Genomic DNA, 14,885 nt, shown 5'->3' on the forward strand with positions numbered 1-14,885 from the left:
TTCAAAAGGAATTCACTATGTTTCATAAAAAAATCATCATATTCACATAATGTAGTTCTTAATTTAAATAATGGGAAAACGAGGACATGGATTTAAATAGTGTAATAAAATCTTCAAATAATGTACTGTAATAATAAAACCATATTTTGTAATGGGAGCATTCGAATAATGTAACAAAAAATATTTAATTATGTAACGAGAGATTTCAAAAGTGATAAGGCCGGCTATAAAATGAGCGAAATTGAGATACACCGAATATAACGAGCAATTTTTTTGTTTAATGATACTAATAGATTGTCACATGTAAAAACAAAATAAACCCTTTTTAGATTAACACAAAAGCTAAACAAGAAAGTATGGCAACAAATAATTTTAGTTAAATTAGTAAATGATTCTCCATAATGGATTGTTGAAGTGGATTAGCACTAGTTTTGTGTTTTGCAGGAGACCCTTCACCATAGGTTCTCTTTTTAGGGTTATGGATAAATTCTTCTAACACACACACACACACACACTTATATACACAATTACAAATATTTATAATTCAAATATCTTCTTTTGAGACACATCCCTCATATTCTCATGCTACAAAGGAATTAGGCAAAATATTTATTGTAAGGAATAACATATATAGGCCCATAAAGTGTCACTTTCACCACCACCCAACAAATTGCTCAGTATTTAAAATTTTCTTTCTTTTCATTCAATTCTCAGTGGAAAACACTTGCTTTCTGTAAAGTTAGAGTGCCCAGAAAGCACAGATTCCCCACATTCAAGAATCCTAATGGCACACACCACATTATGTGAACAAAATTAGTATAGTATTTTTTTCAGTTTTTTGAATTTTTTAAATTTTGGTATAATCCTTAAATAGTCTTCTCAAAATTTGTGTTAGTGCCATCAAATAGAGTGGAGGGCATGTGGGAAATTATTTGCTTTTGATGACATTATTGTTTTTGGGCACAAATTCCTTTTTGATAAAAGTGGGAAAGACTGCCAGCTTGTGCTTCATAGAATATTACTCTTGCAAAGAATGGAAGACAATGAAAGTTTGAGTCTTGTACAGTAAAACAAAACATATGTAGCTGTGTTGTCCAGTGGCGGATCCAGGATTAAAAATGGAGGGGGCGGAATAAAATAATAAAATATTAAATATAATACTTCAATATGTTTTTTTAGCAAAATGAAAGTCTATTACAATTCAAGTAGCTCTAGCATCTGTTAACCGAGACAACTGATTTTTACGGGTATCCATATCTTGAAAACGTTTCAAGATTCTTTCATTAGAAACACTAGCAAAGATGGATCTTTCATTGTATACTACCAAACTGTCATTCAACCACTCATCTCTCATCCTATTCCGCAAGTCAGTCTTGACAAATTTCATTGCTGAAAATACTCTTTCAACAGATGCAGTCACTATAGGTAAGATCAATACCAACTCAATCAGACGAAAGACCAACAGAAAAACTTTATCTTTCTTGGTTTCAACAATCTTCTGAGATAGGCTAGCCAAATCTTCAATACCATTCAATCGTGCATCTCTTCTCACAACATCAACAAAAGTTTCAAGTTGTTTAAACAATTCAGTATGTTGAGTCGATGTGAAATCCTTTGGGTAAAGAGTAGCAAGATGAACAAGCTTATGAACATTAAAAGCAGCGAAATCATTTTTTGGATCGAGGCATGCCATACAACTTAGCAAGTTTGTGGATGCCTCAGAGAAACGATTTTCCATCTCTTGTGTAAGCAAGTCGACGACCAAATTGACACACAAGAAAGATTAAAGATCAAGATGATTCTAATTTAGTAAATGAATAAGATATTATATTTGAAATTACTGACAAAATATTTCAACGCGATAATGATGGTAGTTCTTGATGTTTGAACCATTCCTCTTACTAATCCGCTTTGGAGCATCATCATCCATGTTTGTTATTGAAATGTCATTTGCCCCACAAAAATCATTCACTTCTTGCAAGAAAGTATCCCATCCAAATTCTCGAAATGATCTCAAGCTTTCTTTCACATTCTCTATCAAGAAAATCGCATTTAATGGTTTTTTTTGGTCAACGGGGCGACGTCGGAGACAACGGAGGGGGCGGATATGGAAAATATACATCCGAGATAAGGAAAAATTAGTCGCACGGTGGGGGCGACCGCCCCCACCTGGATCCGCCACTGGTGTTGTCTGAATCAGCATACTAGGGTCTCATTTATTCAAATTCCGGTTTATCCGCATGTTTAAAATTGGTCGAAAAAACTATGTAGCATTGTTCGCAACCAGTCACAATGAAATATTTTGTCATCGTGCAATATATTGTTCATATGACATATACATGTTTCAAATTGATGGTGTGACTGAGTAGTTGTTAACTGTGTTGTCAAACTGATGAAGATTCTGAATATAGATTTTCGGATGAAGTAAAGTTAAATTCCGATTGTTACATCATATAGTAGTACAATTTAACTGATCAAATCAAAGGTGTGAGACAATTGCTGACAATGTTAAACATACTTAATTAGTGGTTTATCTAGTCAAATTTAAAAGTTAAGACAAAGATCAAAATTTGAGCAAACTTCTTAATCTTTTTCGACAGTTTTGCTCAATTAAATTATAGTATTTCGATTTCTAACATTTTTGGTCGATGAAAGATTAAGTGTGATTTGATTGCAACCAATTAGATATGAATTGCATTCGAAGAAAGAATCGAATTAACATATTGTTAGGCATTAGTAGGGAAAAGATAAATTAATGATTATGTTTGGAGATTTAGGATAAGGATTCTAAAGTTCTTTTACTATTTGAAAACAAGTTGTATCCGAAATTACTTATATGCCTTTCACTCGTGGGGTGTGATCAAATACTAACTAATTTACAGTAATAACTAATAACTAATATCAATTTTGTGTTAAAAATATCAACACAAAGACATAAATTCATCAATATTCTTGTGTTGATAAACTTATGTCTTTGTGTTGATATTTAAATTTATATGTTGTATTGATATAATTATGTCTTTGTGTTGATAATTTTAATAAACAAAATTGAAAGTTATTAGTTATTACTGTAAATTAGTTAGCAAACTAACGCAACCCCATACTCATGATACGTATATATGCATGACTTTTATTTGGCGTCATGTTGAGGGCTGATTTGAAATATAAATATTCTTTTTGCCTTATACCTAAGTTACGAACTACTCCACTATGTATTATATATAGAATTCGATTCGACATATCTATTTGTGTGGTGCATGAGTTTTGACCAATTACTTAGGCACTAATAGTAATAATATAGGTTTAAAACTCAAATAATATAGGGATTGGATTAATAATATTGTAAATATGGTAGTAGTATTTTTTTAGAACATAAAATCACTTTATTTTTAACTTGTATATACTATACATGTAGTCTAGAGGTACGATTTCAAATATAAAATTAGCATAAGAATCTACATTTTACATGCATAAGAAATAAAAATTTATTCAATTTAATATAGTATATTAAAGATACAATTAGTAACTTTATACCTTCAACGTGATGTTTTTAGTTTTTACAAGAAAAATAATTGTTTGTGTTAATATAATTATATCACATATAAAGAGCTCAATCAAAAAAACACATCTTTTAAGAAAAAGAACTACTAATTATATCCCTATAATTATTAATTTCCCCAAGAAAAAAGGTACAATTATGAGTCATGATAGCAAGTATTTAAAATGGTAGAGGAGCACGCGCATATGTTGGTTTGCAAGCACTATTTTACACCATCTAAAAAGAGTGTTTCTTAAAAGCACATATTCAACTTGCTACAAATTCAAGATTGTGATGGTTTAACTAATAGTATATACTATCTTTTTCAAAACAAGAAGAGAAATAAAAACCAACCATGTGATGTGATATATGTGGTTAAAACTTAATGACATGTCCCTTGTCCTTCCTTATATTTCATTAAATATATATTCCATACTAAACTTATTATTTATTTTGTATCAATTTTTATTATATAAAGACTCGTATAGTACGTCTTTCGACCTTGCATTGATTTTTATTATATAAAGATTTATGTGAGAGCGTCTCTCAGACTTTATATCAATTTTATTGTATATATATAAAGACTTATTCGAGAGCGTCTGCACTAAAACGAACTGCGCTACAAGAGAAGGGAGGGGGGAATATTGTTAGGTCTTGACTCTTTGTCAAAAGGGATTGGACTAAAAGAAAAGAAATAGTTATATGAAAAGCAAGAAATTAATTTGGTTTGGGGCCAATGTACTTGAAAGGGGGTTTCACTTTTCTTTATACCAATGGGCATAGTGCTTAGGAATGATCAATTTTTAGTCATGTGCATATAAAAATCTCGAAAGTTATTGAGTCTTATTACTAATAATGCCTCTATTCTGTTATCGATTTCCATATATGTTTCTTTTCATTTATTCCATGTGCACTCCACTAGTTGTAAACATATCGTTTTAAAGTTTAGTTGGATGAATGATGACTATATATACACATAGGGTTTGTTTTTATGATATCTACATTTTTGTGTGGGACATGAACTAGAGGTGGCAAAAATTGGCCTTATCTGTTTGGTGCTACGGATTGAGTCGATTTCGAGCTGGGTTGGACTAGGACAATATGGGCCTAGCTAGACTTTGGTCCGGCCCAAAATGGTGAGGAGTTTGGTGGGCTTGGCCCAGCCCGGCCCCAAAAGTCGGGCTAGGATGTCAAATTTTTGGCTAGGTGAAATATAAATATGAAGAGAGTAGAATTTATTCAATTGGATCATTCGTTAACTCATGTTGCATGAAATTTATATAAACAAAAATCAATATTTATTAAGGTTACATGATAATTAATTTAATTCTTTCCTATATTTATAATACCAACGCATCGTGGTAATACTTTTATTTTTCATTTTTACTTAAAATACTCTAAATGTTTGTATATTTAAAAATAAGTAAAATTGAGCTTTGATCAATATACTTATTTATATTAATAATCATGGTTAATATTATAAAACGATCACTAAACTACAGAGCATGTATCAAATTAGTTCCTAAATCAATTTTTTCTTAAGGAGTACTAAACTTTATATTTCATTCCATTTAATGTTTTTATTTACATTTCTTAATTACTTTATTTTAAATGGAAGTTAAATTCCGCATAATCTATTCTATTTAAATTAAATTACTAAACTTATTTATCAATTGAATCAAGTATAATATTCATTTGCCACCAATTGAAGATTAGGAGGGCTGGTTGCAATTGCAATTTATTGAAAACTATACAATTACAACAACTTCATGATAAAAAAATGCACTATAGGCAAAGTAACAACTACCCTCATCCATGTATGCTCAAGAACAAAGTAGTAATTCAAAATACGGTAAAAAGTTTCTTAAATTTTTTTTCCATGTTGACATTATGCGTTTTACATTATTTTGAATAAAGAATGGTGTGATAGTTAAATAGTTTATCAATTTCATTTAAATTGAAAAAATTCTAACATATTTTAATCTATATTAACAATAATAATATTAATTGCTATTATTATTAGATTATATCACAACTTATAATTGGAAAGTATTAATATAATAAACTATTATGTATAATGTTACATTTTGATATTATTAATTACTTTTAAATACTAGTACTATATTAGTATATTATAGGCTCATAGATTAATATACTAATGCAATAATGTGGGAAGGATTAGTTTTTGTAAGAGAGTAGGGAGATGGAAGAGACTTAAGGGGAACAGGAAATTTCATGCGATTTTTTAAAAAAATTATCCTATTTTAAGATTTTATTATTTTAAAAATAAAATTCAAGTCAAAACCTGATATAATGTGTTTAAAATAAAAAACAAAAAAGAAAATTATATAAACAGCTATAAAACAATTATTAGATATATGAAATTATATTATAATACACTATATTTTTAGTATAATTAATCATTTTTACAATATAACATAATAAAATATTGTAGACAATCTAATCGTGTCACGGCTTAGTTAATATTGATTCCAACTTGGTATAATAGGAAAACATTTTTAAAAGGACAAAAACTTAATCTTAAATTAAAAAATAGTGTAAAAATAAATAATTGAAAACATAAAATTAAAAAATGAATGAATCTAATAAAAGAAATACGTATAAAAGTGTAAAAATTGGATTAGAGAAATGAAATAAAAAAAACAACTAGAATTAAATAGAAGGATAATAGTGTAAAATTATTTGAGCAGTAAATGACTTATTTGAAACATTAATAGCCATACCATCTAAATTTACTAAAATGTCATTTTATCGACGGCCATAGTGGCTGCATAGCATTACCCTTTTTAATAACGAGTAGTAGACTACTAGTACTATTTTTATAATAAAATTATTAAAATAATTAATTTGGTGGGATATTCACATTATTCCTATTTCTAGTAATATGTGAAGCGACGTCGTATGCAATTGAAAGTCGTGATGCATTTCAGCCTCTACATTAGCAACTTCAGTTGGAGCAGTCCTAACTTATCTGAGAGACCGAGATTGCAAACTGTTCGATGAAATGTCGCACACTCTGAGATTGCGGCCTTCTGTGGCTCACAATTTCGCCGCCGTTTCTTCTCGTCACCTCAAACCCTCCTCGAAGGCTCTCAAGCTCAGCATCCGAAGTTGCTCGGCGCCCCCTGAAAACGCTAGAAAAGTACTCAATTTTGTTGCCTCTTTTACTTGATTGAATTAGCATTATATAGATTCGGATATTTGATTTGATGAAATGCATTAGGATAGTAATTTCCTTTAGTTAACTAACTGCAGAATCTGAGCTCCTTTTTTTGCAATTTAGATAGCTCTTCCGCGCCTTGCTTCATTGATGGTAACAACTCTCATTGGTTGAATTTCATGATTTTTGCAATGGGTGGTTGGGGATTTCAAGGAAAGAATGAACCTTTATTATTTCTATTATCAATAGCAATTATAATAAGCATTACCCTAATTGAAGTATAAATTGTTGATTATGAAGCTTGATAGGAAGTGAATCAGTTCGCGACCATAATGATCCAACCGTTACTAGGATTAGGGTTCATTGTTTTTATCTCGCTGCTCTCTCGTTGTAAGTTGTATCCGAAAATTATAGTGAAATCTGTGGCTTGACATCACTCACTGATGTAGATACATATAGTATCGAACTGGATAAACAATTCATGTGTTTGTCTTGTTATAGTCGTGATTACTTGTGCATTTAGATCCTAACAACTGGCACTTTAAGCAAACTAATGTTTAGTAATTCTTCAATATAAAAAACTTTCCAATCTTAGCTTCATTTGATATGCTATCTTCATGATCATTTGCATTAGCTATCGGAAGTGATCATCCAATTAAGGCTTTCGTATAGATGCTCCAGTTGATGGTTTAGAGTGATTAGCAATCTGCAAGGAATTATTATTTATTTCATTTGTAAGATAATTCGAGGAAATCGTTGTAGGAATATATGTAGGTTTTTAAAGAGATTGAATACTTGGATAATTTAGAATCGTGTGAAAAACACTTTCAGATCAAGTATTTTGTGGATACAAAATCTATGATCGGATAAGACTAAATTCATCTATATCTTTTAGTTTAGAATTTCTGTTTATATTTATACACAACACTACAGAATTAACTGCCACGACAGTTAATTTAACCGCCAAAATGGGTAACTGTTTTGTGCAGTTTTGGCGCTAATGACAAACTGTTATTAACTGCCAAACAGTTAACGTCATTTAAATGTATAACAGAATTATGAAATACTGAGTTTCATAATAACCTTAATACATTTAATACCAGCAAATCATATCATTAATATATTATAAAGTATTTAGTAATACTTTCATATAATACACTAAAATTCCAACATTCCTCCCCCATTTTAGTGTTACCATAAAACAAAACAGAAAATAAAATTGTGCATAAATGAAAATATCCTAAGGATTGAATTTTCATCTTAGCATGTTAATATACAAATATTCGAATATAAGAGTGTTCTGAGAATTGAACTCTTATTATTACACTGAATATCAGATTTAACATACACACAATTTTCAAACTAAAATCTAAACATGACACTTATTTAAAACAAGTCTAGTGTCCTTATCCTTCAATGAACATGTATAAAGCTAAGTCCAAAGCTTTACTGGAACAACTTGGATTCCATGTTCATATAGGTAATCTTTTCATCTTGTTCTGCCAAAACACTTGTCAAAAGATTATTAAGAAGTGAAACTTCAACCTTAGTTATGCTGACAGTTGTAAACACATACCTTGAGTGATTAAACATGTGTCAAATCCTACTGTTTGGCTTTCCACATTGAATTTCACATTTAACATTTAGTTAAAAGGAAATTGGGTATCCAAACATTAGAATTATATGGACTTTAAACCCACCCTTTTAGCAGACTTGTGCACTAAGTCTCTTGCTAAACCATTGGTTAGATGATCTGCCAGATTTTGTTGAGTCCCAACAAATTCTACTGATATCACACCATTCGTGATCAATTCCCTAACCATGCTATGTCTAACACCTAAATGTCTAGACTTGCCATTGTAAACTTGACTATATACCTTAGCCAATGTAGCAGCACTATCACACCTCATGGATATAGGTGAGATAGGTTTTGGCCACAGAGGAATTTCATAGATTAAATTCCTTAACCACTCAGCCTCTTTGCCTGCTGCTGCTAATGCAACAAATTCAGACTCCATGGTTGAATTTGTTATGCATGTTTGCTTCTTTGATGCCCAAGAGATTGCTCCTCCTCCAAGTAGAAATATCCATCCACTTGTTGAGGAATGATCTTCTAAGTTAGTAATCCAACTAGCATCCGAATATCCTTCTAAAACAGACGGAAATTCATTGTAAGCCAAGCAATAATTCTGTGTTCCTTTCAAATACTTAAACACCCTCCTTATGGCCTGCCAGTGATGAATGCTAGGATTATGAGTATACCTACTCAATTTTCCCACTGCAAATGCAATATCAGGCCTTGTACTAATCATTGCATACATCAGACAGCCAATGGCCTTTGAGTATTCCAATTGCGAAATTGCATTGCCTTTGTTTGGCAATAATTTGATATTGGGATCAATAGGAGTACTAACGGGTGCACAGTCACCATGATTGAATTTCTTCAACACCTTCTCAATATAGTGAGATTGAGAGATAGAAATCTCCTTAGAGGAATTTCTTTTGATCCTAATTCCCAAAATGACCTCTGCCTCTCCTAAGTCTTTCATAGAAAACTTAGAAGATAGAAAATCTTTGGTTTGATCAATCTGATCTTGACTGGTTCCAAAGATGAGCATGTCGTCAACATAAAGACAAATGATGACCCCATTTCCTGATTTGTCAAATCTGGAATAAACACATTTATCTGCTTGATTCAGTGTGAATCCATTTGATAAAACAGTGTCATCAAACTTTTGATGCCATTGCTTAGGTGCTTGTTTCAATCCATACAAGGATTTTACCTATTTGCACACTTTGTATTCATTACCAGGAAGTATAAATCCTTCAGGCTGTTTCATGTAGACTTCTTCATTCAAGTCTCCATTTAAAAATGCTGTCTTTACATCCATTTGATGGATTAAAAGTTTATGAATAGCAGCCATAGCTACTAGCAGCCTTATGGTTGAAATCCTAGCCACAGGTGCATATGTGTCAAAATAATCTATGCCCTCCTTTTGTCTAAAACCTTGAATCACAAGCCTTGCCTTGAATTTATCAATTGACCCATCAGTTTTCATTTTCTTCTTGAAAATCCATTTACATCCCAGAGGTTTACAACCAAGGGGTAAATCAGTCAATTCCCATGTGTTATTTTGCAGAATGGAATCCATTTCATCATCAATGGCTTCCTTCCAAAATGACACATCTCTAGAATTCATAGCTTCATTGAATGTCTTAGGATCTTCTTCTATGTTGAAACAATAGAAGTACTGAGATTGAATCTCATCTCTCGATCCTTCAATCAAATGGAGCTGAAAATTTCCATCCATGCCCGCAGGTTTCCTTGGTCTTACACTTCTTCTTACCCAATGCTGAGTAGAAGGTTCATCAGAATCTTGTTGATCATTCAACATTCTGTTTTCTTGAATTGGGTTTAAATCCTTAGGTCTTGAAATAGAAGTGAATCTATTTTCATCAAATATAGCATCTCTGGATTCCATAACAGAATTCACAGGAACAGCTTTGTTTGGTTCTAGGACAAAGAACCTATAAGCTTTAGAATGTTGTGCATATCCAATGAAAATGCAGTCAATTCCTTTTTCACCTAAGGTTTTTCTTTTAGGATCATTTAACCTGACCACAGCCCTGCAGCCCCAAACCTTAAAGTAACTCAGGTTTGGAGGTTTTCCAAACCATAATTCATAGGGAGTTGCCTTACTTTTCTTGTTTGGTACCCTATTTAAAATGTAACAGGCTGTTAACATAGCTTCTCCCCAAAATCCTTCATTTAAACCAGAATAAGAAAGCATAGAGTTTACCATTTCCTTTAGCACTCTATTTTTCCTTTCTGAAATTCCATTTTGTTGTGGGGTATATGGGGCTGTTACTTGATGTATTATTCCAACTGATTGAAAGTATTCAGTGTCATAATACTCACCTCCCCTATCTGATCTAAACACTTTAATCATCTCACCCTTTTGGAGTTCAACCTCTGTTTTGTATATCTTAAATTTGTCCAAAGCCTCATCTTTGGTGTTTAGAAGATATACATAACAGTACCTAGTTGAATCATCTATGAAAGTAATGACATACCTTTTATTTCCCATAGATGGGGTTGAGTGAAAGTCACATAAATCACTGTGGATTAATTGCAAAGGTTTAGATTCCCTAACAACATCCTTAAATGGGAGCCTGGTTATTTTGGTTAACATGCATGTTTTACATCTGTCATTGTTGACAGTAAATGCAGGAATAAGACTGTTTTTGGACATTTCTACAATTCTTTTATAGTGCACATGTCCTAGTCTTTCATGCCAAAGCTTAGAGTTTGGAGAATTACTAGAAGTGATGACAAGGGCATTTTTGTCTTTAAATGGTAAATTAAGATTCAGCCTAAACATTCCATCACATAAATATCCAAAGCCAACAAATACACCATGCTTAGATAATACATATTTATTAGATTCAATAACTTGTTTATATCCAAGGTTATTTAGAACCGGACTAGACAGCAAGTTTTTCCTAACATTAGGTACATACAATACATTTCTTAACAGTAAACAGTTTCCAGAAGTAAATACTATCTTAATATTTCCTATTCCTTCAATTGATTCAGAAGTCCTGTTGCCCATTCTAACTTCAGACCCATCCACATTAGTTTGCAATGATGTGAACCACCTTCTATCCTTGCAAACATGACTTGTGGCCCCTGAATCAACCCACCAATTGTTCTCATCATCCTGCAAATAAGTTGCAGTTGATGTTTCAGAAATTTGGTTTAAATTAGGAATATTAAGATAAGGTAAAACCATACCCTTTTGTGCATCCGGATCTTGTGATCCAGAGTTGTCAGGTTTGGTTCTACTAGAACTTGCACCATTCTTCTTGTTCTTTTTACCACTTCTGCAGTCCTTCTTAAAGTGACCCTCCTTTCCACATTTCCAACAAGTAAATTTGGATTTCTTGTTTGTGTAATTGTCACCAAAGTTGCCCTTTCTTTTGCCTTTGGACTTGTTACCAGTATCCATCATGTTAACAGATGGATTAACAGCCACACCCTTATCTTTGGGTTTTCCTTTCTCTTGATTCCTTAAGGATTCTTCAATTCTGAGATGGCTGCCCAATTGGACCAAGGAAAGTTCTTCCTTTTGATGTTTAAGGGTGTGTTTAAAGTCCCTCCAAGATGGGGGCAGTTTGTCAATCACACTGGAAACAGAAATGGATTCATCCATTTTCATGTGGTGTTGTTCAAACTGTCCCAGAATCCGGAGTAGTTCATTGTATTGTTCCATAACTGGCCTTGAGTCTATCATTTTGTAGTTATTGAAATCACTTACAAGGAATTTCCGGCTTGAAGCATCTTCAGCCATGTATTTGGCTTCCAAAGAATCCCAAAGTTCCTTGGCAGATTCTGCATTTTGATAGATGTCGAACAGGGAATCATTCATACCAGTCAAGATGTGCCCTAAGCATGTGTAGTCATCAGTTTCCCACTTCTTTCTCCTTCTGGTCTGTTCCAGGGTTTCTTCTTCTCCTTCATTAGACACAGGCATCGGGGTACTCAGAACATACACCACCTTCATTGATGTCAGAAAGAAGTGCATCTTTTTCTGCCATCTTCTGAAATCTACCCCTTCAAACTTGTTGAGTCTTGTGATTCTGGATGCCATGTCTCTCACAGTTTCTCCTCCAGTCATCTTGTACAATTTACTTGATCTTTGTAGGAATATATGTAGGTTTTTAAAGAGATTGAATACTTGGATAATTTAGAATCGTGTGAAAAACACTTTCAGATCAAGTATTTTGTGGATACAAAATCTATGATCGGATAAGACTAAATTCATCTATATCTTTTAGTTTAGAATTTCTGTTTATATTTATACACAACACTACAGAATTAACTGCCACGACAGTTAATTTAACCGCCAAAATGGGTAACTGTTTTGTGCAGTTTTGGCGCTAATGACAAACTGTTATTAACTGCCAAACAGTTAACGTCATTTAAATGTATAACAGAATTATGAAATACTGAGTTTCATAATAACCTTAATACATTTAATACCAGCAAATCATATCATTAATATATTATAAAGTATTTAGTAATACTTTCATATAATACACTAAAATTCCAACAATCGTATGGTTGATTCGGTCTTTAATGTTACAGCTTGTGGCAGAAGTCAAAACAAGGCTTGAAAAACAACATAGCAATCTGCCAGTGGGAAAATACGGACGAGATGATGAAGAAATGATTCTTTGGTTCCTCAAAGATCGAAAGTTTTCTGTTGAAGAGACCGTTTCCAAATTGACTAAAGCCATCGTAAGTAATTTTTCTTCTTTTTTTTTTCTCTCCTTGAAATACAAATCAGTGTTTGTATTTAACATAAAAACTAGAGAATATAAGTACATAAAAGTAATCTCTTTGTGTCCTTCCCTGGAACAGAATTGGCGCAAGGATTTTCGTGTATCAGAATTGTTGGAAGAATCAGTGAAACGTGTTGCGGAAAGTGGAAAAGCGCGTCTGCACGACTATCTTGATGTACACAACAGACCAGTGCTAATAGTGGAAGCATCCAAGCATTTACCGGGGGTATGCAAGCTAAACTTGTCGAACATCTTTCTCTGATATACATTGTGGATTCGAAAAAAAAGAAAAACACATCAAAGAGTTATACCGTGTTTGACTGCCCTCCTTTTATAATCTAGAGTGTAGATGGCAGTTTCTTTCCTGCTGCCTCTTGTGGCTTCAAAATCTAACTAGCTGTGTGGCGATGCTCGTCTTATGCATCAACACAGGAGTACGACTTTAATGAAGACGAGAGTCTGTGTGTTTTCTTGATTGAGAAGGCACTAAGCAAACTCCCCGAGGGGCAGCAGCAAGTGATTATTTTAATTGATCTCCGTGGGTTTCAGACGCAAAACGCTGATCTTAAATTCTTAACATTTGTGGTAAATCTCTAATAATGTTGACTTGTGATTTAATGATATGCTAAATTTTGCCTGTGCTCTAATCCGAATACATTTTAAGTAGCGTGATAGTCGCTTTACATTGTCTTATGCTTGCAGTTTGACGCGTTCTACTGCTACTACCCGAGGCGATTGGGTCAAGTCCTCTTTGTAGATGCTCCTTTCATATTCAAGCCATTTTGGCAGCTAGTTAAGCCGTTGCTCAAATCATATGCCTCTCTTGTGAGTATCCATCTCCTTCATACTTATTCTTTGTAAATTCCAATTTTACGTCAAGTTCATTTGGCGTTGTTTTTGAGGATTAGCCTAGATAGACAAAAATAGTAGTATAGGATAGTTTCTATCGTTTTAGCTATTTTTGCTTGATTAATGTCACGTTGAAAGGGTAGGATTTGAAATCACGTACTCGAAGCATATAAATCATGAAAAGTAAAATGCTCTATTTGACTAACTCGTTCTCTTTGATACATGCCTCTATGTCTCGTTACTTCTCACATATATCGGAACATTCATAGGTGAGATTTTGCTCCGCGAAAGAGGTTAAAGAAGAGTACTTCACAGCAGACACTATTCCTACTAGCTTCAGATAGTGAAGAAGTGAAGCTTATTAGATTTCATTGCTTACACAGATGGTTTGAAATCAATCTCTCTTTTTTTGCACAAGCTGTTGAAATTTTCCTCTGTTGTTCCTTGATATTTCCGAATGTGATTCATAACGAAATATTCGGTAGACGGGATTTCTTTCCGACTTATAAAATCGCGTGTTGATTTCGTCTAGCTTGTATATATATCAGGGTAAACTCATAAACAGATGGTCTTTTAATTGTGGATTGTTGAAATCAACTATACCATGTACTATATAGTTATGCTATTAAAGTTTCGATTGTGATATGAAATCTGTTTTTATTCTTACTTGGTTAGTAGTAGTACTATGTACTAGAAACTTGTTATTTTCTGCACCGTGGCGTCGCCCGAGAACATTGATCAATCCGAGGCAGTATCAGGGATGTCAGCGCGACGGAGCCAAACATTTTAAGCTAGGGGGCTCAAGAAGGCATCGGAAGTTTTGTTGCAAGGTTTCAAGACAACGAGGTGTATAGAAAACGAAACTCGTGGGGTTGAAACTTGCGAAAAAGGTCCATTGGCATCGTTGAAATGCAAAATGCAAAATGCAGAGTTTAATCGCAGTTGTTGCTAGCTATGGATGACATACGATGA

The 14,885-nt window shown here is 33.0% G+C and overlaps 2 protein-coding genes across 2 annotated transcripts; one reads left to right on the forward strand and one right to left on the reverse strand.

The window, feature by feature from the left end:
- Window positions 1-1,201: 1,201 nt before the first annotated feature.
- Window positions 1,202-1,738, reverse strand: LOC121785245. The gene has a single exon (XM_042183629.1). The coding sequence runs from the start codon at window positions 1,736-1,738 to the stop codon at window positions 1,202-1,204; it is 537 nt and encodes a 178-aa protein (XP_042039563.1).
- A 4,775-nt stretch (window positions 1,739-6,513) lies between these two features.
- On the forward strand, window positions 6,514-14,558 carry LOC121783741 (CRAL-TRIO domain-containing protein C3H8.02). The gene is made up of 6 exons (XM_042181912.1): window positions 6,514-6,701; window positions 12,868-13,020; window positions 13,144-13,290; window positions 13,497-13,649; window positions 13,767-13,889; window positions 14,183-14,558. The coding sequence occupies exons 1-6, from the start codon at window positions 6,564-6,566 to the stop codon at window positions 14,255-14,257; spliced, it is 789 nt and encodes a 262-aa protein (XP_042037846.1). The 5' UTR covers window positions 6,514-6,563; the 3' UTR covers window positions 14,258-14,558.
- The last annotated feature ends 327 nt before the right edge of the window (window positions 14,559-14,885 follow it).

This window comes from Salvia splendens, chromosome 21 (assembly GCF_004379255.2).
Source record: "Salvia splendens isolate huo1 chromosome 21, SspV2, whole genome shotgun sequence".
Taxonomy (NCBI): Eukaryota; Viridiplantae; Streptophyta; class Magnoliopsida; order Lamiales; family Lamiaceae; genus Salvia; species Salvia splendens.

Bases quoted from the DNA above. Each gene is read 5' to 3' on its own strand.
- LOC121785245 (XM_042183629.1), bottom strand. From the start codon at position 1,738: ATGGAAAATCGTTTCTCTGAGGCATCCACAAACTTGCTAAGTTGTATG.
- LOC121783741 (XM_042181912.1), top strand. From the start codon at position 6,564: ATGTCGCACACTCTGAGATTGCGGCCTTCTGTGGCTCACAATTTCGCC. The intron at 13,650-13,766 runs GTAAATCTCTAA...TTATGCTTGCAG, and splicing joins TTAAATTCTTAACATTTGTG to TTTGACGCGTTCTACTGCTA. The intron at 13,890-14,182 runs GTGAGTATCCAT...GAACATTCATAG, and splicing joins TCAAATCATATGCCTCTCTT to GTGAGATTTTGCTCCGCGAA.